The sequence below is a fragment of the Chelonoidis abingdonii genome, chromosome 4 (assembly GCF_003597395.2).
Source record: "Chelonoidis abingdonii isolate Lonesome George chromosome 4, CheloAbing_2.0, whole genome shotgun sequence".
In the NCBI taxonomy this organism is placed as follows: Eukaryota; Metazoa; Chordata; order Testudines; family Testudinidae; genus Chelonoidis; species Chelonoidis abingdonii.
This window is the reverse complement of record NC_133772.1, coordinates 29,638,500-29,659,290: the sequence shown is the minus strand read 5'-3', so window position 1 is coordinate 29,659,290 and position 20,791 is coordinate 29,638,500. Positions and strand designations below refer to the sequence as shown.

Genomic DNA, 20,791 nt, shown 5'->3' with positions numbered 1-20,791 from the left:
GGCTGACTTCTCCTAGAGCAGTGGGTGCTGACCTCCTAATCCCACTGGGAAATAGAGCCTATTGTGTGTTGCCCCACCCCCGTGGTAGATCCCAACCCCTGAGCTATGGTGAGACCCTTCCTCCTAGAGTAGTGGGATCATAAAACTGCTTCAAGGAAGTCCCTCTTTCCCTTCTGCCAAGACAGCCTTCTCCCCACTATGTCATGCCCCCTCCCAAGCTACTACAGGTCTGGACCCACTGTGCTGGGGACTGCCTCCCATTGAGACCCCACCCTAGGGTGAGTGATTTAGCTCTGCAACTATTATAGATCCATCCTTTCCCTCACACTGACACATCTCTGGCCTGAGATGTCCCAACAAGAGGGTCCTTTTCCCACCCAGAGCAATGGGTCCCTTGAGTACTGTAATTCTTGCTCTGTAACCCCTTTCCTGTTTAGAGCCTGCTGGGAAGAGCCCATTTCACATTCTCCCAAAGCAGCACTGGGGGGCTCAGCTCCTGTCCTTGCATTAAAAGGTTTATACATTAACTCAGATAGTGGATTACTCTCCTTCTGCCTCTCACAAGGAAGGATGTTCTTGTAGTTAAAGGACTGGATTGGGTCATTCAATTCCCTGCCGTGCTACAGACTCCGTGTGTGACCTTGGGAAGCCAAATGTTCTGTGCCTCATCTGTAAACTGCAAATAATATTTCCCTGCCTTGCAAGGGTTTGGTGAAGATGGGCCAGATAAGTATGTAGACTAACAGGCTCCTTCAGGTAGCAGGGTCCCTGCCTCCATGTAATGAAGATTCAGAACCCCTAGGGAAAAGAGAGAACCCCCTTGCTTATGCCCTGAACAGTGGGCTTCTCAACTGCTACAGGTAACTTCCCTTAGGAAGAGCACCAGTCATGTCCCCCCCACCACCTTTGCAATGAGCTCCTCAGTTGCAGTCGCTAGTGGCCACCCCTACGGAGAGTGGTTTCCCAAAAAGCAACAGGTTCCATGGTTGTTGTAAATATCAGGGATCTTCCTGTGCACCAAGACCCCTTAGAGAGAGAGAATAGCAGAACTAGAGGGAGTTCAGAGAAAGGTGATGAAAATGATCAAAGGCCTGGATAACTCTCCCAGGCAGAGAGATTAAAAAGACTGGGATTGCTACTCTTAGAAGGTGATGAATGAGAAGGGTCATGGTAAAAGTCTATAAATGATGACTGGTTTTGAGAAAGGGAGATTTAAGAACTTCTGCTCTCCCTGTCTCCTTAACTAGACCAAGGGACATTCAAAGGCAATACTTTTTGCACCAGTGTGATATTAGCCTGTGGAACTCACTGCCACATGAATCATCGAGGTTCAGACTTTAGCAAAATTCAAAAAGAGATTGGACAGCTGTAAGGAGGTTAAGAACATCCAGATTAATTAAAGATTTTTTGGAAGGGATATTAAAGATTGGCTTAAACCTGAAATTTATTAGGATGAAAAGAGGCCTAAAGTAAGAGACAGATTATTCCTCTCCTGCCATGCAGCGTTCTACATCTTACTGTGTGCTAAGCCACTGGCTGAGACAGAGTATGGGACTAGTTGGACCTTGGACCTGATGCAGTCCGACTGTTCCTATTCTTACTCACCAGAGCAGTGGGCTCATCAGTTACTGGGATACCTAACCTGAAACCCCCTTCTATCCTTGTTACAAATTCCAGAAAATAGATCCTCTTCCAGGAGATTCCATCCCACCCCCATTCCTTGGTAGCTACGGGCTTTTCAGCTAACACTGGCACTGGAAAACCTTACTGAGGCTCCTGTGGGGAAGATCTACTCCCATCCCCTCTTCTAGGCACATAGTTTTAGCTAATAGAGATACCGTGACCCTACCTCCTGAGCATCTGTGGAAGGAGAGACCCATCCAGACCAGTGGGTTCCTTAGCTTTACAAACACAGGAGCAAGCAGAGTAGGAGACTCCTCATCTACTAAAGGTATTTGGATATGGGAAGTCCCTCCCTTGCCCCCTTTCCTCCCCCCCCCCCCCCCCCCAAGGGAGAGGCAAACCCTTCCGTATCTCCACCCAGCACAATGGGCTGCTGGTCTGTTATAGATATGGGTGCGACCAGGACCAATTATCACTCCAATAATTCCCTGGGACTGCCACCCTCTCCCATCCAAACCCAGAGTAACAGGTTGCTGAGCTATTCCAGCTACAAGCAGAGCAGTGTTGCTTAGTGAATAAAGCACTGGACTGGGACTCATGAGACCTAGGTTCTATACCCAGCTCTGCTGGGCCACCTTGGGCAAATCACTTCCCATCTGTTTCCTCCATCAGTAAAATGTGGGTAATGATACTGACCACCTTTGTAAAGCACTTTGAGATCTACTGATCAAATGGCTGGATAACTGGCTCAGCCCTGTCCCAGGGAGAGACCGCTCTGGGCTCCTCAGCTGCTAAAGATACCCCCAGCAAGAGAGATGTCTTTTGTCCTGGGGACATTCTTTTCCATGAAAAGCAATGAGCATGGAGAGTGCTGGGATTCTTAGGCAGAGATACCCCTGCCCAAACTCTTGCTGGATAAAGATCTCCCGTCTCCCCATCCTCTGCCACCCCCAGCCAGGGCCACTGAGTATGGGGCTGCCCTACTCGCTCACCCTAACTGGGCTTGCTGAACAAAAGGTTCCTTAGTTATTTCAGAGACTGGGGTGCCCTCTTGCTCGGAGTCACCCCCCTCCTCCTCACTGAGCTACTGGCAGGGGCAGAATTTCCCCTCACTTAGCAGAGATATTCCCTCATGTTATCCCTTCTTTGGAACAATGCTGCTACAGATGCCCCATCTGAACTCTCCCCTCTCTCACTCACTAATAACCCCTATGTACTGAGGCCGTCTCTTCCTGATATTCCCTCTGAGGCCCAGCTGGCTGAGCAGAGCCCCAAGAATTTGGTAAAGTAGCAGGAGGGGGACTCCTTTGTTCTTTTGGTTGGTGGCTGGGGCTCATCAGGAAACTGCAGGGGCAGGAGGCCAACTGTCTGAGTCTCAGCACTTGCTCAGCACCGCTCCTCTGTTTAGCAGATAGAGCATTGAGCAGACATCATTCACGTTCCCTTGTTCGGCTCAGTTTTGGGGCATGAGCTGCTGGCAAACCCTCCTGCTGCTTGCCCTTAATTGCCCTTCCCCAAACTGGGAGATGGCACCGTGTTTCCTTACCTAAACTGAGTTACACACACACTGAGCTAGTGACCTATATGTAGAACTGGCAGCTGCTAACCCTAATTTAGGCCCCTTGCAGCCCATCATACATTGCCTTGCATGCCCTTGGTTAACACTCTACCCAGAATCACAGGCTACACGCAGCAGCCCCCTGAATAGCGGTCGATCCATAACGTGTCTCCTGGGTTCCTTCCTCCTACAGGGACTAATCTGAGCTTTAACAAAACATTTATTGTTCCAAGTGCATGGATCAGTGAGGTGTAAGCTCAGGGGATGTGTCGTCAGTACAGCCCTGCAGTGACTTGCACCAGCAGGGATGTGGAAAGCAACCTTTCTGTCCTCCCTAGTTTGGGTGAGTGGGGCATCAAGGGCATCGCCCACACAGCCAGAGGGACCATGTGCACGTCCTGCCCCATCTGAGGTTTGGACAGTGCAGGAGTGTTGGAGCTCTGAGGCAGCTCTAGCCTGCTCCTTGTGTAACAGTGCAGCTCAGTCTGGCTGATTGTGGGTACCAAAGTGCCACTGTGTGTGATGGAGGGATTCTGTGCCCTGGGCCCTCCAAGGTGCTGGGGTGGAAATAAGGACTGCTCTCTTCTACCAGGGTGAGCACGTTAGAACCTTCTGTAAAAATCCACTGAAATCTTTCTCCAGCCCCATCTGTCCTGAAGGATCTCAAAGTGGTGTTTAGACTGGATTCAGGCATCACTTTACCCAATCCTGTGAATTGGAATTGGCCAACATGCCCAGGTTGGGGTGGGGAGTGTGATAAGATTTTAATCACTAGGGCTGCTTACATCAGCACCATATGCAGCCTGGTATCCACCACCCCACTGGGGCCTTGAGTCATTACTGCTTGTAGCACCTCAGGGTTCGCTGGACATCTCCCATTTGACCGGGCTTTGCGTGCTTAGTGTTGGGCAGCCAGGAAGTAATTTCATTCCCATCTGCATGGTAAATATCTGCAGGTAGAGCAAAACTATTTTGCACACTCTGTAGCTGACATCTGAGCCCCAGAGCCTGCACGAAGGTTAAAAGCTTTACCAGAGGCCTGGATTGAAGATTGGAGAGAGAGGGAGGGGATGGTTCCTCCTGCCAAGCCCAGCCCCACCCCCATGCTTGATGGGGGCTCCTTCATATCTGCCCCTGGCAAGTAGATGTCTGACAAGCTTGAAGCCCCACCTCTGCCCCTCTTCCACCTGGGAAGGCGAAGGATTTTTTTCTGCCATCTCCTGACTGTTGGGCTCTCAGCGAATGTAAAACTGCCCCTACCCCAGCCTCTTAGCTGCTGTGAGTGTGGGTGTATGGGGCTATGAGTACACTACACATGCTCCAGCTGTGGCTATCCCGCTGTGGCTATCCCACTGTAGCACTGTACTGTAGAGGGGGCTTTGCAGCTGTAGCTACCCCACTGTATAGAGTGACCATATGTTCCATTTTGGCCAGGGCAGTCCCCTTTTCCAACTCTGTCCCAGCCGTCCCTACTTTTTCACCAACACTGGGCATTTGTCCCAGCTGCAAGGCAGAACGGAGAGTGGCAGCTGCTGCCCGGGGGTCAGCTGAAGGCACTGTAACCCGCCAGCAGCAGTGGAGAAACTTGCTGCTGGTGGGCAGCGCTGCCTTCAGAGCTGACCTCCCAGGCTGCGCAGAGCTCAGCAGGTCAGCCCCAGCTGCAGGTGGCACTGAGCTCAGCCCGGCAGCTGGCGGCACAGGGCTTGGCAGGTCAGCCCCTGGTGGCGTGGGGAGGGCAGCTCTGGGGAGGGGGACTGGGGACCGCTTGGGTGAGTCCTGTGCATGAGAGAAGAGTGGGGGCAGTTCTGGCGAGCCCTGGCTGTCGTGTTTTTACTTTAAGAAATATGGCCACCCTACTGCTGTAGCACTGGACTATAGACGGGGGGGGTTTCCTTTGAAGTAGGTAATTCACATTCCCTAGAGGTGGCTGCTAGGTCCATGGAAGAATTCTTCTATTAGCCTAGCTGCATCTACCACAGAAGGTTAGGGCGACCTAACTACAGCACTCAGAATGAAACTTCACAGCACTGAGTGACATAGCTAGATCTATGTAATATTTAGGTGTGGACCAGTCTGCTGCTTTACTGCATTGGATCCTCCTGAGTGCCTGCCACAGGGCCTGGCTTCTGCTCATATCTTTTCCCAGCAGCAGCATAAGGGAGAAGGATAGTTCAGTGGTCAGAGTACTAGCCTGACACTTGAGAGATGTAGGTTCAAATCCTGGGTCTACCACAGGCTTCCTATGTGACCTGGAGCAAGTCACGTAATCTGTGTGTGTCCCTATTTTACAGATGTCACAGTGGCACTGCCCAGCTTCCCCGGGGTGTAGTGGGGATGTTAGATTGTGAGGTGCTCAGATGGTGTGTAAGTGCAAGTAGCTGAGCGAGATTCTTGAGACCCTCACTGTGTTCCAGAGGGCTGGAAATGGCAGCTATGAAACTGACCAGCGTCTTGTTAATGTCACTCTGCTGATGCTGATGGCTTTCCTGAGCAGAGAAGCTGCAACCTCAGGAAGGCAACCCTGCATTTGGTCACGTTGGGAGGATTTTCTTCCCAACCTTAAGGGCTAGAAACTTCATTTCATAAATAAATGAAAGCGTAAATCTGCAGAAGGTGGTGACTTTCCTTCCCACCCTTGATGCCAGGCCTGTGGCATCTCAGAAAAGTCCCAGACAAATGTTTCAGGAGCTGTCAGGCAGGCATCTTGATTATAAACTGTTTGAAGTGACAACGCAGAGGAAGGACGCCCAGCCTGGCTGAACCCGGGGTGGGGCGGCTGCTTGTTAGCTGTTCTCCTTTAGCTAGCCCTGTATTATTCATGGAGTAACAAGAGCCTGGAGGGTAAGAATAGCTGGCAACACAAGCTCATGTTACACGGCTGGGAGTGTGGGAGGGGAGAATGCATAGTTCCCCTCCCCCAGCCTCCTTGTCTGATACTCTCCAGCAAAGACTTCCAGGGTTTAGGGAGTAGTCAGGAAAAGTGGCAGCCCCTGACATAAAGCATCTCACCCCCATGTTGTCTTCTTGCCCCTCTCCAAGAGGGTGACGTACAGCAGCTTCCTTGGTATGCCAGCCCCAAGCTGCCAAAGCCAGGGGAAGGTGTGGGTGTGCGCCAGCCCTTGGCTGCCTAGGTGTTTGGTTATGCAGACAGGGAGATGGCCCTGCTTTGTACCACAGCGATACAGTGGGAACTTCGAACTCATGCTGAGCTGGGGTGGGGGAGGGAAAGGTTGCAGCCTGAATAACTAGACTGGCTGGTGAAGAGCTCACCTGACTGTCAGGGCAGGGAGGCTGTGTGTACTTGCCAAAAGTGATGTCCCCTGCTGGCTCAGCGTATCTGTGTGTGGGGGTGGGGGGAGAGACCCCTTGACCTTAAGGGGCAGCAAGAGAGGACCCACCCTTCCAGCCATGCTAATTCAGCCATGGCTATTTGGGGGCCTTTCTCTTCCCATCACTATTGCCCAATAAGTGAGATTAAAGGACAGAATCTAGCAGGGACATCTCTCCTGACCAGCTCTGGAATTTCCTGCTGGGTGGTGGGTGTTCTGTGTGTGCTCCGCTCCGTGCATTACTGGGCACGTTGACAGCAGAGTGTGACGTGGCTAGCCAGGAAATTCACTAGTCCGCTTGGTTAATATTTACTTTGGGAGCAAAGGCTGTCAGTGTGAACTCTGTGGAGCCACATCCACCTGGGGGTTAACACCCCCAAAAGCTCGCCAGTCTGGCCAAGTCCCAGCAGCGAACATAAAATCCCCAGCCATCTGGCCTGCCTAGTGTGCGGCTGGCTGGGCTAAATTACCATCCAGTTCTATGAAGTTCAAGATGTTGCCCTATTAATAGAAATGCCTGCCAGTCTAGAGATCACATGAGCATAGAAAAGCCTCCCCACCCAGACCCTTAAAAGGGGATTGGCCTGACCCATTAATAGAACAAACTGGGAGCCACTGCCAATGTGCGAGGTGGCATGAGAGGCGGAGAGAAATGCCTCTACAGCTTGCCATATGCTAGTGAAAGCTGGCAAGGAAGAGATCTGGCTAATAATGTCCACATAGCAAGCAGCTCAAATCAGAATAAACAGCCAGTATATGGGGTGCCCGGCACTCCACAACCACCCCTCTGGCTGATTCCAGAGTTCTGTCTAGAAAAGAGGATGGGATGCTGGGGGAACAGGGAGATGCTGAGATGATGCCATGCCATAAGAACAGCTATATTGGGTTAGACCAATGATCCAGCTAGACCACTATCCTGTCTGCCACTAGTGGCTGGCACCAGATGCTTCAGATGGGATGAACAGAACAGTGCAATTATCAAGTGAACCATACAGTCCCAGCTGCTGGCAGTCAGAGGCTTGAGACACCCACACCACGGGGTTGTGTCCTTGACTATCTCAGCTAGTAGCCATTGGTGGACCTATCCTCCAGGAACTTCTCTAATTCTTCTTGAACCAAGTTATACTTTTGGCCATCACAACGTCCCTTGGCAAAGAGTTCCACAGGTTGACTGTGCGTTGTGTGAAGAAGTACTTCCTTTTGTTTGTTTTAAATCTGCTGCCTATTTATTTCATTGGGTGACCCCGGTTGTTGAGTTATGTGAAGGAATAAATAATACTTCCTTATTCGCTTTCTCCACACTATTCATGATTTTATAGACCTCTATCATCTCTCCTCTTAATCATCTCTTTCCCAAGCTGAACAGCCCGTGTCTTTTTAATTTCTCCTCATATGGAAGTTGTTCCAGATCCTTAGTCATTTTTGTTGCCCTTCTCTGTACTTTTTCCAATTCTCATCTATCTTTTTTGAGAAGAGGCGACCAGACCTGCACGCTTTATTCAAGGCGTTGACATATCCTAATGTCACTATATAAATCCATAGTATTTTCTGTCTTGCTATCCAGCCCTTTCCTAATGGTTCCTAAAATTGTTAGCTTTTTTGACTGCTGGTGCACATTGAGTAGATGGCTTCAGAGAACACCCACAATAACTCCAAGATCTCTTTTTTTAAAGTGGGAACAGCTAATCTAGACCCCATTGTTTTGTATGCATAGTTGGAATTATATTTTCCAGTGTGCATTAATTTGATTTTACCTACATTGAAATTCATTTGCCATTTTGTTATCCACCTGCCCAGTTTTGTGAGATCCCTTTGTAACTCTTCACAGTCAACTTTGTATTTAACCATCTTGAATAATTTGTTATTGTCTGCAAACTTTGCCACCTCACTGTTTACCCTTTTTTCCCCAGATCATTTATGAATATGTTGAACAGTTCTGGTCCCAGTACAAATCCCTGGGAGAACCCACTGTTTCCCTCTCTCTAGTGTGAAAACTGATGATTTATTCCTACCCTTTGTTTCCTATCTTTTAACCAGTTACTGATCCATGAGAGGACCTTCCCTTTTATCTCATGACTGCTTGGTTTGCTTAGGAGTCTTTGGCGAGGGACCTTGTCAATGACTTTGTGAAAATCCAAATGCACTGTATCCACCAGATCACCCCTATTCGCATGTTTGACCCCCATCAAAGAAGTTTAATAGATTGGTGAGGCATGATTTCCTTTACAAAAGCCATGTTGATTCTTCCCCAACATATTGTGTTCGTCTATGTGTCTAATAATTTTGTTCTTTACTATAGTTTCAACAAATTTGCCTGGTACTGAAGTTTGGGCTTGGTGGCCTATAATTGCCAGGACTGCTTCTGAAGGTTTTTAAAAATCAGTATTATATTAGCTATCTTTCAGTCATCTGGAACAGAGGTTGATTGAAGTGATTTAAGTTACATACCACAGTTATGGTTTAGGTGTGGGAATCTCCTCCACGTACTCTCCAGGGAAGACTGATGCAAATTATTCATTTAGCTTCTCTGCAACAGCCTTGTCGTCTTTGAGTGGTTCTTTAGCACCTCCATCATCCAGTGGCCCGAGAGATTGACAGGATTCCTGCTTCTGATGTACTTTAAAAAAAAGTTGCTGTTAGTTTTTGAATCTTCTGCTAATTGTTCTTCAAATTCTTTGTTTAGCCTGTCTAATTATACTTTTACACTGGACTTGCCAGAGATTGTTCCTTCCTGTTTTTCCTCAGAGAGATTTGACTTCCAATTTCTAAATTGTGTCTTTTTGTCTCTGACTCTTTTACTGTTTAGCCAAGATGGCATTTTTTTTGTTTGATCCTCTCACTGTTTCTATTGTTTGGGGTATACATATAGTTTGAGCCTCTATTATGGTGTTTTTAAGAAGTTCCATGTAGTATGCAGGCATTTCACTCTTGTGACTGTTCCATTTAATACCCATTTAACTATCTTCCTTATTTTTGTGCACTTCTCTTTTTGAAGTGAAATGCTACGATGGTTTGTCTTTTTTGGTATTTTTTTCCCCCTACACGGAGGTTAAATTTAATTGTGCCATGTTGCTATTACCTAGTGGTTCAGCTATGTTCACCTCTTGAACCAGATCCCGTGCTCCATTTAGAACTAAATCAAGAATTGCCTTCCCACCACCACCACCCCACCCCTGTGGGTTCCAGGGCTAGCTGCTCCAAGAAGCAGTCATTTACAGTGTTTAGAAATTTTATCTCTGCATCCCATCCTGGGGTGACATGTTCCCAGTCAATACAGGGATAGTTGAAATCCCCCATTATTATTGGGTTTTCTGCGTGTTTTTTTTTTTTTTTTTTTTTTTGCAGCCTCTCTAATTTCCCTGAGCATTTCACAAGCACTGTCACCATCCTGGTCAGATGGTCAGTAGTTTATTCCTACTGCTAGACTCTGATTAGTCAAACGTGGAATTTCTATCCATAGAGATTCTATAGTACAGTTTGATTCATTTAGGATTTTTACTATATTTCAGTCTATGCTTTCTTTCACATATAGAACCACACCCCCACCAGCACACCTGTCGGCTTTCCCCGAGCCCTTAGTTTAAAAACTCCTCTATGACCATCTTAATTTTACATGGCAGCAATCTGGTTCTGTGATGCCCCTCTCAGTGTTGACTTGGGTTACTCATTGTTTTCCTTTGTTCCCCACCCTTCTCCACCATAATTGCAGATCAAAAGCGGAGATGCGTCACACCTGTCGTGGGACCATTAACCTAGCCACAGCCAACATCACTGTGGAGGACTCCTGCAACTTCATCATCTCCAATGGTGGGGCACAGACCTACCACTTGAAGGCCAGCTCGGAGGTGGAGCGGCAGCGCTGGGTCACAGCCCTGGAGCTGGCCAAGGCCAGGGCTGTCAAGATGCTTGCTGAATCGGGTAAGGGGTGCCATGCACAGCTTTGCCGAGGGAGCTCCATGGAAGAGAAGGGAGGGACCCAGTGGTGGTGCAGTACAGAGGACACAGGGGAAACTAGGAATGAGTGAACATAAAGACTGAATTTTCTTCCTCTCAAGGCTGGGAGTGCTCACCTAGATGGGGCTTGGGGTCCCAGGGTGGAGTGCTGTGTGTCAGGAGGGGGGATCTGAACCCCCTAAGTAATTGTATCTCTCCACTCCTGTGGCTCCCTGCTCAGAGCTCTCTTGAGAGCTGCAGGTGATTAGAATCTCGCACCTGAAAGCAGCACCACATGCTTCACCCCAAGATACCAATCACCTTTTCATTTTAGAGATGTGACATGTAGCCTGGGGATCAATAAAGTTTTACTCTTCGCCCAGTTGGGATTCCTGGCATGTTTCCTTCCATCCTATTTAGAGTCTCAGCTCCTCGGGGCAAGGACCACACATCTCCAGCCTTGCCTGGCACCAAGCCTATGATTCTCAGGGCCTGTTGAACTGCATACTCAATGCCCCATGGCAACACATGGCCTGGGGGCTTGTTGCCTTCCAGCTTGCTTTAGTATAAAGGGCAGATGGACTCTGCTTTACCCAGTAGGCTGTTCAGTCTCTGGTAGATATGTAGCTCCAAAACTACTCCCTGTTTGTCTGTGTCACAAATCTGCCTGGCTCCCAATCTCACATCTAAGCTGCTGTGTTCTGCAGCAAGAGGCTTTTGAGGCCATTCTTCCCCCTGGACTGATGTGTTTAGCTCCACTGAATTTTATTTCCTATGGGAACACGGGGGTCTGACTGTGGCTCAGCTACCGCCTCGTGCTGTCTGAGGCTGTGGCATGAATACGCATAAAGATCTCTCCACACTCAGGCAGCTGCGTTTGGAATGTTCAGGAAAATGAAATCAGTGCCATTGGAAGGTGTCCGGCCATCCCCAGTGACTGAATTTTGTGTTTGACAATCTGAGTTCTTCGCCTTTCTGCTTAGAAATAGACATTAGCACCAAGCATACTGGTTTTCTAGCTTTATTGTTGGGAGTGAGATCTGCATTTTTCAGTCAGCAGTACTTCAGGTCCAATGTGAGAATTCCCTGATGATCTCTGAACCTCTCTAATAGTGTCAGCTGTTACCTCCTTTAATACAAAAATGCCAGGTCTCTTCTAACCGTTGCTTGAACAGCAGCTGTCACTTTTGCACCATGTAATATAGAACAAATGATGGAACAGGTCTGGAAAATGAAAGGTTTCTTGCAGTTTTGAGACGGGGGAGACTATCCCAATTTTTCTAGACCTGATGTGGCCAATGTGTGGTTCTGGAGCTACATGTGGCTCTTCAGAAGTTAGTATGCGGCTCCTTGTATAGGCACCAACTTTCCAATGTGTCTGGGAGGTGCTCACTGCTCAACCCCTGGCTCTGCCACAGGCCCTGCCCCCTCCCCTTAGCCTGCCTTGCCCTTGCTCCTCCCCCCCAGTCTCCTGCACACCATGCCATGCAACAGCTGATGGGAGGGGGGAAGGGGAGGTGCTGGTACTGATCAATGGAGCTGCCAGTGGGCGGGAGGTGCTGGGAGCTCGAGGCGGGGGAGGGGGGCGGGGAGCTGCTATGGGCTGCTGACATTACTGGGGCTCTTTGGCAATGTATGTTACTAAACTCTGGCTCCTTCTCAGGCTCAGGTTGGCCACCCCTGCTCTAGACCTTTTCCAGATTAGCCTGTATGGACATAGCAAGTGATTAGCTATATCTGGTTGGGACAGTATGTACAGCTGCTAGGACAATGAGGTGTCACTCCTGAGTGATGCCTTTGGGAGTGACCCCAATAAAATTTAAGGTAGCTCTGTGTTGGCCTGCTTGGGATTTCTGGATCTCAGGTTTTTTGGGTTTGTTTTTTTTTTCAGGACAACGTAGACCACTAAAAGATCAGCTGTCAGGTGTTTATTGACTCTGACAGTAATCGGGACTTAACATTATCTCTGCCTTCTCTATCTGTGAATTCCAGGATTTGGGGCTCTGGTATTCTTGAGTTCTAATATTTACCATAGTGTTGGCTCTCTTGCTGTTGAACACACACCTCGCATGCCAGGACTCCCAGCCACATGGTCAGATCAGAGCTTTCTCTCAAGATTTCCTGGCTTGATCTGTTCTGATAGTGTCTTCGCATAGACTTCTTGGAGCCGCTTATGCAGTGAACAGCCCTGCCCATTTAATTTTATCCTGGCTTTAGAATAATCCATTTCAGATTCGGTTTTGAAAGAGAGGGAGGTGCAATAAATAGTTTCTCTGGACTAAAAATGCCCTCCCTCTTTAATTCCAATCCACGCTCCTTCTCAGCTGCCTGGGGTCAGCAGACATAGGCTGTTCGGACAAGGAAGAAAGCTCAAGAGCCCCTGTCTGCTAAAGCTCTGCCCTAACAGTTCAACCAGGGCTCCAGCACTTCAGCTGCTGAGATGTCACCTGGGTGGAAAAGGCAGTGCCCAGTCCACTCCAAGGGTAGAATCAGGAACTGAGACACATTGGTAGCTGGCACGGAGCATAGGTGTAATAATTCTTGCCAAGCGATTGGGCTGCTCCCTTGAGCACTAGCTGGAGTTTTGTGATGTGGCTTATGTAGATTGCAGTGCGGGAGCCCAGCTGCCAGCACGGGTCACTAGCAGTGGTTCTGTAACCCACAGCCACTCTGTGCCCACTGGTGCTGGCCAGGCCACAGATGGAGCCGTGGCTATCAGAGCTGGCTCTTTTAGTCCAGGCAGGAGTGGCTTATGTTTTGAGAACCAGAGCTCCTAGGTCAGTCCCACTGCTGACCCCAGTCAGGGGTTGGGTGGCACAATTCCAACCTGAGCAGCCATTGGATGACAGCTGCTGTCAATCATTACTGACCTCCAGCTGGATTGGATAGGATGAGGCACCATTTCCCCTGAGCTGTCCAATCCACTACCATCACTTTGTGGAGACAGAATGTAGGAAGTGCTGACAGTGTCTGAGGAGCAGGGAAGGGTTTGATCTCAGCAGAAGCGGCTCCAGCCACCAGCACGCCAAGTGCGTGCTTGGGGCGGCAAGCCGCGGGGGGTGCTCTGCCGGTTGCCGCAAGGGCGGCAGGCAGGTTGCCTTTGGCGGCATGCCTGCGGAGGGTCTGCTGGTCCCGCGACTTCGGTGGACCTCCCGCAGGCGTGCCACTGAATCCGGGGGACCAGGGACCTCCCACAGGCAAGCCGCCGAAGGCAGCCTGCCTGCCGTGCCTGGGACGGCAAAATACCTAGAGCCACCTCTGGGTCTCGGAAGGGTTTGGTAACACACGTGGTCGATTGGTGCTGAGCATCCCTTCCGGGCTGGATGTGACTTGGCTTGTCCTTGATACCCCTCGCACCCCCCAGATGAGTCGGATAATGAAGAGTCTGTGTCACAGACGGACAAGACGGAGCTGCAGAACACACTGCGGACCCTGTCCAGCAAAGTGGAGGACCTGAGCACATGCAACGACCTGATTGCCAAGCATGGCACGGCACTGCAGCGCTCCCTCAGTGAGCTGGAGACCCTCAAGCTGCCCGCAGAGAGCAACGAGAAGATCAAGCAGGTCAACGAGCGAGCCACACTCTTCCGCATCACCTCCAACGCCATGATCAACGTGAGTGTGGCCAGCAGCAGGGGGTGGAGCTGCAGGGATTACATGCCCCCGCATGCACTGCTCCAGATTGGAGAGGCCTCTCGGATCTGTGCGGAACTCTGCATGCTAGATCATATGCTGTGTGGGGCAAGCAGCCGTGGCCTGTGTCTGTGTGACGCAATAAGGCCCTGATCACTATCGCAATGAAGGCGAACTCTGGAGCAGAGGGCAGATGTATTGTCCCTATAAGTCAGTACAGGCAACCTACAGGCTCCAGCTCAGCACAGTGATTGTTCTGTGGCCTGTGCAGGCGTTGTTCAGCGATCGCTCATCTGGCCATAGAGGGTTGAGGTGTCACCCCCCTGGTGCCAGAGGGAGATTTGGAACCTGATGACAGGATGTATCTCGGGGAGTGGGGGAGGTTCCCAGTGTGTGCCGGTCCCCAAAAGGGAGCTGGAGCTGTGAGGGAAATGGGGTTCTATGCTCACTCAGATTGGGCTGACAGCCTTCAGCTGGGAGCCCCCTCCACTTCTCTGCTTGCTGTCTCAGCTTTGTAAACTGCCGTGCACTTGTCAAGGAGTCACTGGCCTCAGAGCTGCCTCTAGTCCTCAGAACCTCAGCACAGAGGGGCTCACAAGGAAGATGTCTTGACAGGCCAAAAGACTTATTGTCTGAGTGGCTGCTGGATGCTTGAGCTGGGGTGATGGCTGGGACACTGCCAGTGGCTTGAAAATTCCCCTGCAGCTCTTGTTTGTCCACAAGAGGGCAGCATTGCCCCTAGTGGGAGTAAGAGGCATCTGGAGACTACGTACGCATGCTGAACAGACCCCGCTAAGCCTAATACAGCGCTCCTGGAGCAGGGTGGAGTGCAGAGCTGTGGCAGTGACCTGTGCTCTTCCTTGCAGGCCTGCCGAGACTTCCTGATGCTGGCTCAGACACACAGCAAGAAGTGGCAGAAATCCCTTCAGTACGAGCGAGATCAGCGCATCAGACTGGAGGAGACCCTGGAGCAGCTGGCCAAGCAGCACAATCATCTAGAGAGAGCCTTCCGAGGGGCCACCGTGCTGCCAGCCAGCGCCCCCCGAGGCGGGGGCTCTGCTAAAGGTCAGAGGGCAGAGCTCCTTCCCCGAGGCTGCATTGCAGCAGTCTGCAATTGCTCTTGCTGGGTGATGCAAGGAGCTCTCCCTCCACTCTCCATTGTTATGCACTATTCCCTTCTAGAGCTCCCCCTACTGAGAGGGGCTGGGACTGGAGTAACCAGGAGCTTCTGCTACAGCAAGCGCTCCTATTGGAAGAGATCAGGACTGAAGTAGCTGGGAGCTCACCCCAGGGCAGCACTGCTTCCCTGCTCCCGACAGTGCACTCTAGTCTGGTGGGAGAGGCTGCAGCTGGAATAGCTGGGAGCTTCTGTGACAGCCAACACTCCTTCCTTGCTCCATACAGCTCCCCTTGCTGGGAAGGGTTGGACTCAAATAGCCAGGAACTCTCCTATAGCCAGCACTCATGCCCTGCTCCTTGTAGCACCCTCTGCTTGGAGAAGCTAGGACTGGAATAGCCAGGAGTTCCCCACACAGCCAGCACTGCTGCCCTGCTTCCCATGATGCCTCCTGCTGGGCTCCAGGCAGATGGTGACTGAAGACTCTTATGTATAGCTTGCCACCATTCCCTCTTACAGATGAATGCTGCCCAGGGAAAGGAGACCTGAGTGATGAAGATGACGATAATGAGTTCTTCGATGCACCGGAGATCATCACCATGCCAGAGAGCATGGGCCACAAGTGAGTGATCTCGGGCTGAGTCTCGGGCAGCGTTCTCCTTGTTCCGCTGCCTAGCAGGGAGGATGCCCCTTCCCTACGCGTACTCCTGTGGATGATCATGTAGATCTGATTCTGCTGGTAAGCACCATACTCTAGGTTCTTGTGATGAAGAGGGGTAGCTATCAGCATGGTATGGGCCTATCCACCTCCCTGCCATGTCCTGTATGATTCCTCTGCTCTCCAATGCGCCTCAGACTGAGAAAAGCCTCTATGGCTTGGGGGAGGGAGGGCATTGAGGGGTGCAACATGTGACTTTTGTTTTCTCTACTTCCTGCAGACGCACCGGCAGCAACATCAGCGGCGCCAGCAGTGACATCAGCCTTGATGAGCAGGTAGTTCTGTGCCCGGGACAGGCACAGTTTCTTTGCTGATGGAAGTCCCCAAAGAGAGAGAGGCTGTCTGGGGACATGGGCAGCTATCCCAAGGAATGTTCCTGGCACTGGTGACTTGAGCTTGCTGGGTGCTTTAAGCAGGCATGAAGCCAAGGGCCTGACGAGCTTAGCCTAAACAGGCAGGCCTGTGGGTATGGGAGTGCATGAAAGCTAAGTGGGGAAGAACTAGGCCTTCTGGAAGTGGAGTGGGAGGAGATCTGGTGGGCTGGGTCAAGGAGTGTGTCCCAGGCATAGGAAGCTGCGTGGAGGGAGGCTGGAGACAGAGAAGGACATGGAAGGAGGGAGTCGAGATTGAGAGGTCTGCACACTGGCTTTCTCTTGGTCATCCCAGCATGGTCTTGCCCATGTCTTGCCCTCAGTACAAACATCAGCCGGAGGACACCAAAAAGGAGAAGAGAACTCGGATTCCCAACAAGCCGAACTACAGCCTCAACTTGTGGAGCATCATGAAGAACTGCATTGGGAAGGAGCTCTCCAAGATCCCCATGCCGGTGAGTCCCCCAGCCTGCGGGGGGTGCTCGGGGGCTAGCTCTTTGAAAGAGAGTGACCTCCAGATTTCTGAGGAACAGCTGGAAATGGGGTTGCAGGTTGATGAGCCCCATTGATCTAAGGTTGTTGGCTTCCCAGTGCCAGGGCTGCCTGAGCACCCATGGTCCTGGGCTCATCTCTTGTCTCTGACTCCTCTCTCCTACTCCCAGGTGAACTTCAACGAGCCTCTGTCCATGCTGCAGCGCCTTACCGAGGACCTGGAGTACCATGAGCTGTTGGACCGAGCAGCCAAGTGCGAGAGCTCCCTGGAGCAGCTCTGCTACGTGGCTGCCTTCACCGTCTCCTCTTATTCCACCACCGTCTTCCGCACCAGCAAGCCATTCAACCCTCTCCTGGGGGAGACCTTCGAGCTGGACCGGCTGGAGGAAAACGGCTACCGCTCCCTCTGCGAGCAGGTGTGAACTGCCTCTGTCCTAGAGGACAAACCAGGCGGCCCTGCCATCTGTGAGGGGGCTCCTTAGAGATCTCCTCCAGCTGAAGCTCCTAGCGCTGCCATCCCTGCCTATCCCACCCCAGATCGCCACACCCCTCTCTTAGGGAAAATGAGGGGCTGGGCTTGGGAGTGACAAATGATGGCACAGGTCCCTTGGTGACTGTCTCATCCTCTCCCTTATCTCTCCCAGGTAAGCCACCACCCTCCCGCTGCCGCCCACCATGCTCACTCCAGGCACGGCTGGACGCTTCGCCAGGAGATCAAAATCACCAGCAAGTTTCGTGGCAAATACATCTCCATCATGCCCCTTGGTGAGTCCTGGCCACCAGCACCCCCACTGCTAGGCAGTAGGGCAGGGTGAGGGTTACCATCTCTGCTCCCCTTGCTGTACCCTGTATGCCAGCTTAGAGTCTCCAGCCCCTCCTGTAGTGTTGTCAGCTGCCCAGGAAGGAGGATGGTAGAGTGCGGTGAAGATACTGCCCCAGCCCATCACAGGAACATGCACTGAAGAGACAGATTCCTGGGATCCATTCCCACTCCGCCACTGCCTTGCAGAGTGATCTTGAGTGAGCCACCCTGCTGCTGTGCCTCTGTTTCTATAGTGGAAATGGCCTGAGCTGGTGGGGAGCTTGGAAAGCGCGAAGCAAGTGCTACTGCAGCAGGCCAACCCCAGCGCCACAGCTAAGGTGACTTTTATAACCCCTAGCTCTGATCTAGAGTTTTTCAGCCATAGAGATCAGGGTCATGACCCCTATTTACAGAGTGGAAACTGAGTTACAGAGAGGGAACATAACTTGTCCAAAGTCACCCAGCTGGCTGGGGCACAGCTGGGAGCTAAGTTTGCTCTAAGCTATGCAGCTGGCTATAAAAGGGCTGTGCAGATGGGGAGAGGCACCCCTCACCCAGCCCTGCTGCAGCTGCTGGGCCAGGGAGAAGCGACCCTCCCCCAGCCCCAAGCTGGTGCAGCAAGAGGCTGGGGGGAGTCCTCTCTCTCTCTCTCTCTCTCTCTCTCCCTGCTGCAGCCCCAGGGCAGCCTGTACCCCAAACCCCTCATCCCTGGCCTCACCACCAGCCAAGCCCTCACCCCCGTGCAACCCAGCCCTGAGCCTGCACCCTGAACCCCTCATCCCTGGCCCCACTCTGGAGCCTGCTGCCCCAGCCAGAGCCCTCACTTCCCCACACCCCAACCCTCTGCCCCAGCCCTGAGCCCCCTCCCATGCTCCAAACCCCTCAGCCCCATCCCTGCCACATATCACCTCCATATTGGTGCACAGAACAAACTTCATTCTGCACATGGACGTAAAAAATTAGAGGGAACATTGGCTGAGAGTAGAACCCAGGTCCCCTGACTCTCAGCCATATCCACTAGGCCACGTTGTCTGAGTTTCTTTGCTAGTGGAAGGAACAGTGAATATCCTGGGTCTGAGGGAGTTCTAGTCAATTGGATGGTAACTCCAGAGTGGTGGGGAATTGGTTGTACAATTGGAAGTCTGGAAAGCTTATAAGCTGTTGAGAAATAGCTATCTGCAGTATTTGCTGGAGAGCGTCTTGCTCTTTTGTACCCCTTGTGCAAGAAATCGGACACGCTGTGGGACCCATCCTTCCTGGAATTGGTACATGGCACGAGCGTCTGTCCAGAAACTGAGTTCACCATAATGGCAAATACACACACCCGGCGGAAGCCACCAAAATAAAGATGTGCCACTGTGTGAACGCAGTCGGTCACCTCCGAAGAGATTGGAAGACGAATGAACCCAGCAGTGTTCTGGCTCCTGCAGGGACATCTTCAAATCCAGTGTGCCCCAACCCTACCCCTGCCTCGGTCCCTACAGCGCCCTCTGCTGGGAGGGGCTGGGGCTGGAGTAGCCAGGAGCTCCCTTCACAGCAAGCACTCCTGCCCTGCTCCCTACAGCACCCCCTGCTGGGAGAGGCTGGAGCTGGAGTAGCCGGTAGCTCCCTGTACAGCCAGCTCAGTACTTCCTAATTGCTTGGCGCGTGTGACTGTCAGATAAAAGCAGACTGGGTTGCTGTTAAGTGTTGGGCTGGGTGAAGTTGGATTCATGTTGCGTTGGGGCTCTCCTGGAGATGGGTGGGAGGCCTGGATGGGCACAGGTGTGTGTCGTCTGCAGCGTTGTAAGGCAGCCATTGGGGTTAGACTGGCCATTCCCTTCCCTCATTATTTAGTGCTTCTGTGGCCTGGGTGGGTGGAGTTTTGTCCTGTCCCAGCACGGAGGGGAAGTCTGCTAACGGCTGTTCCAACTTCCACCTCCCCATCTCTAGGTACCATCCACTGCATCTTCCACTCCTCCGGTAATCACTACACATGGAAGAAGGTGACCACCACAGTACACAACATCATAGTGGGCAAGCTGTGGATAGACCAGGTGAACGGGCTGGTTTGGGAGTGTGTTCACGGAGCAGTTGTAGGAGGCAGGACTCCTGGGTTCTGTTCCCAGCCCTGCAGTGGCCCAGGGGGCAAGCACGACCAGGAACAGGTCATACAGCAGCAGTGGGAGCCAGGACCCCTGGTTTCTATTCCCAGCCATGTGACTTGGGCTAGGCACCCAACAGCCATGGCTCAGTTTCCTCATCACTACCATGGGGGTGGGGGCTTGGAAAGTGCATTGTGAGTGCCACTGAGCCTAGCTAACCCAAACCTTTCCCCCCCACAGTCTGGCGAGATCGAAATCATCAATCACAAGACAGGCGACAAGTGCAATCTCAAGTTTGTTCCTTACAGCTACTTCTCCCGGGATGTGGCCAGAAAGGTAAGAAGGAGACTCATGGCTCATCTTCATCCCGAGTCTCCTTCCCCACCCCTGAGCAGGGTGCAGTGCTCACCAGGGCAGTGCAGTACAGGGGCTTGGGGGATAGAGGAGTGGAGAGAATAAAAGGGCCTGGTGCTGTAGGGCAGAGGGGGAGAAAGGATGGGAAAGGACATGTGTAAGTTGCTGCTCCATGGCAGCTGAGGGAGAAGACAGCACATGATGTATGACATGGCAGCCACCTCTGGGGAGTGACCTGCCAGCCAGCCCTGGTGTTGGGGCTCAGTTCCGATCCCAGCTTGCTGTTGCTCTGGGATCATGGGAGTGCTGAGATAACAGGGCTGGGGGTGGATGGGCTCTGGGGAATTTGTGGAGGAAGCAGTGGGTCTGGGGCAAGGAATCTGGTCAACTCCTGAGTGGAATGATGGGTTAATGAGGAGGAGGGAGGTGGAATATGGTGAATTCTGGTTCCTGCAGCTGGCTGCTTCCTTTGTTACTGGGAATGGCACTAGAGCAGGGGTGGGCAAACTGCTTCTTGCCCCCTGATGCTTCCCCCCCCGGGACTCCTGCCCCATACAACCTCCCCGCTTCCTGTCCCCTGACGCCCCATCCAACCCTTCCTCTCATTCCCGAATGCCCCCATGGGACCCCTGCCCCCATCCAAGCACCTCTTCTCCCTGACTGCTCCTGAAACCCCTGCCCTGATTGCTCCCCACTGCTCCAAACAATCCCCTCCTCCTTCCTGTCTGACCCCTGGGACCCCTGCACCCATTCAACTCCCCCCCCCCCCCCCCCCCC

General features: G+C 51.9%; 1 protein-coding gene across 2 annotated transcripts in view; it reads left to right on the top strand.

Moving 5' to 3' along the window:
- The window catches only part of OSBP (oxysterol binding protein), a 32,446-nt gene that overhangs the window by 9,269 nt on the left and 2,386 nt on the right, over positions 1 to 20,791 (top strand). For both annotated transcript variants that reach the window (XM_075064997.1, XM_075064998.1), the window contains exons 2-11: positions 10,220 to 10,428; positions 13,808 to 14,058; positions 14,943 to 15,141; positions 15,713 to 15,815; positions 16,132 to 16,186; positions 16,606 to 16,737; positions 16,945 to 17,190; positions 17,419 to 17,539; positions 19,509 to 19,612; positions 19,901 to 19,996. In XM_075064997.1, coding sequence (XP_074921098.1) covers positions 10,220 to 10,428; positions 13,808 to 14,058; positions 14,943 to 15,141; positions 15,713 to 15,815; positions 16,132 to 16,186; positions 16,606 to 16,737; positions 16,945 to 17,190; positions 17,419 to 17,539; positions 19,509 to 19,612; positions 19,901 to 19,996 — 1,516 coding nt within the window. The remainder of the gene's footprint in view (positions 1 to 10,219; positions 10,429 to 13,807; positions 14,059 to 14,942; positions 15,142 to 15,712; positions 15,816 to 16,131; positions 16,187 to 16,605; positions 16,738 to 16,944; positions 17,191 to 17,418; positions 17,540 to 19,508; positions 19,613 to 19,900; positions 19,997 to 20,791) is intronic.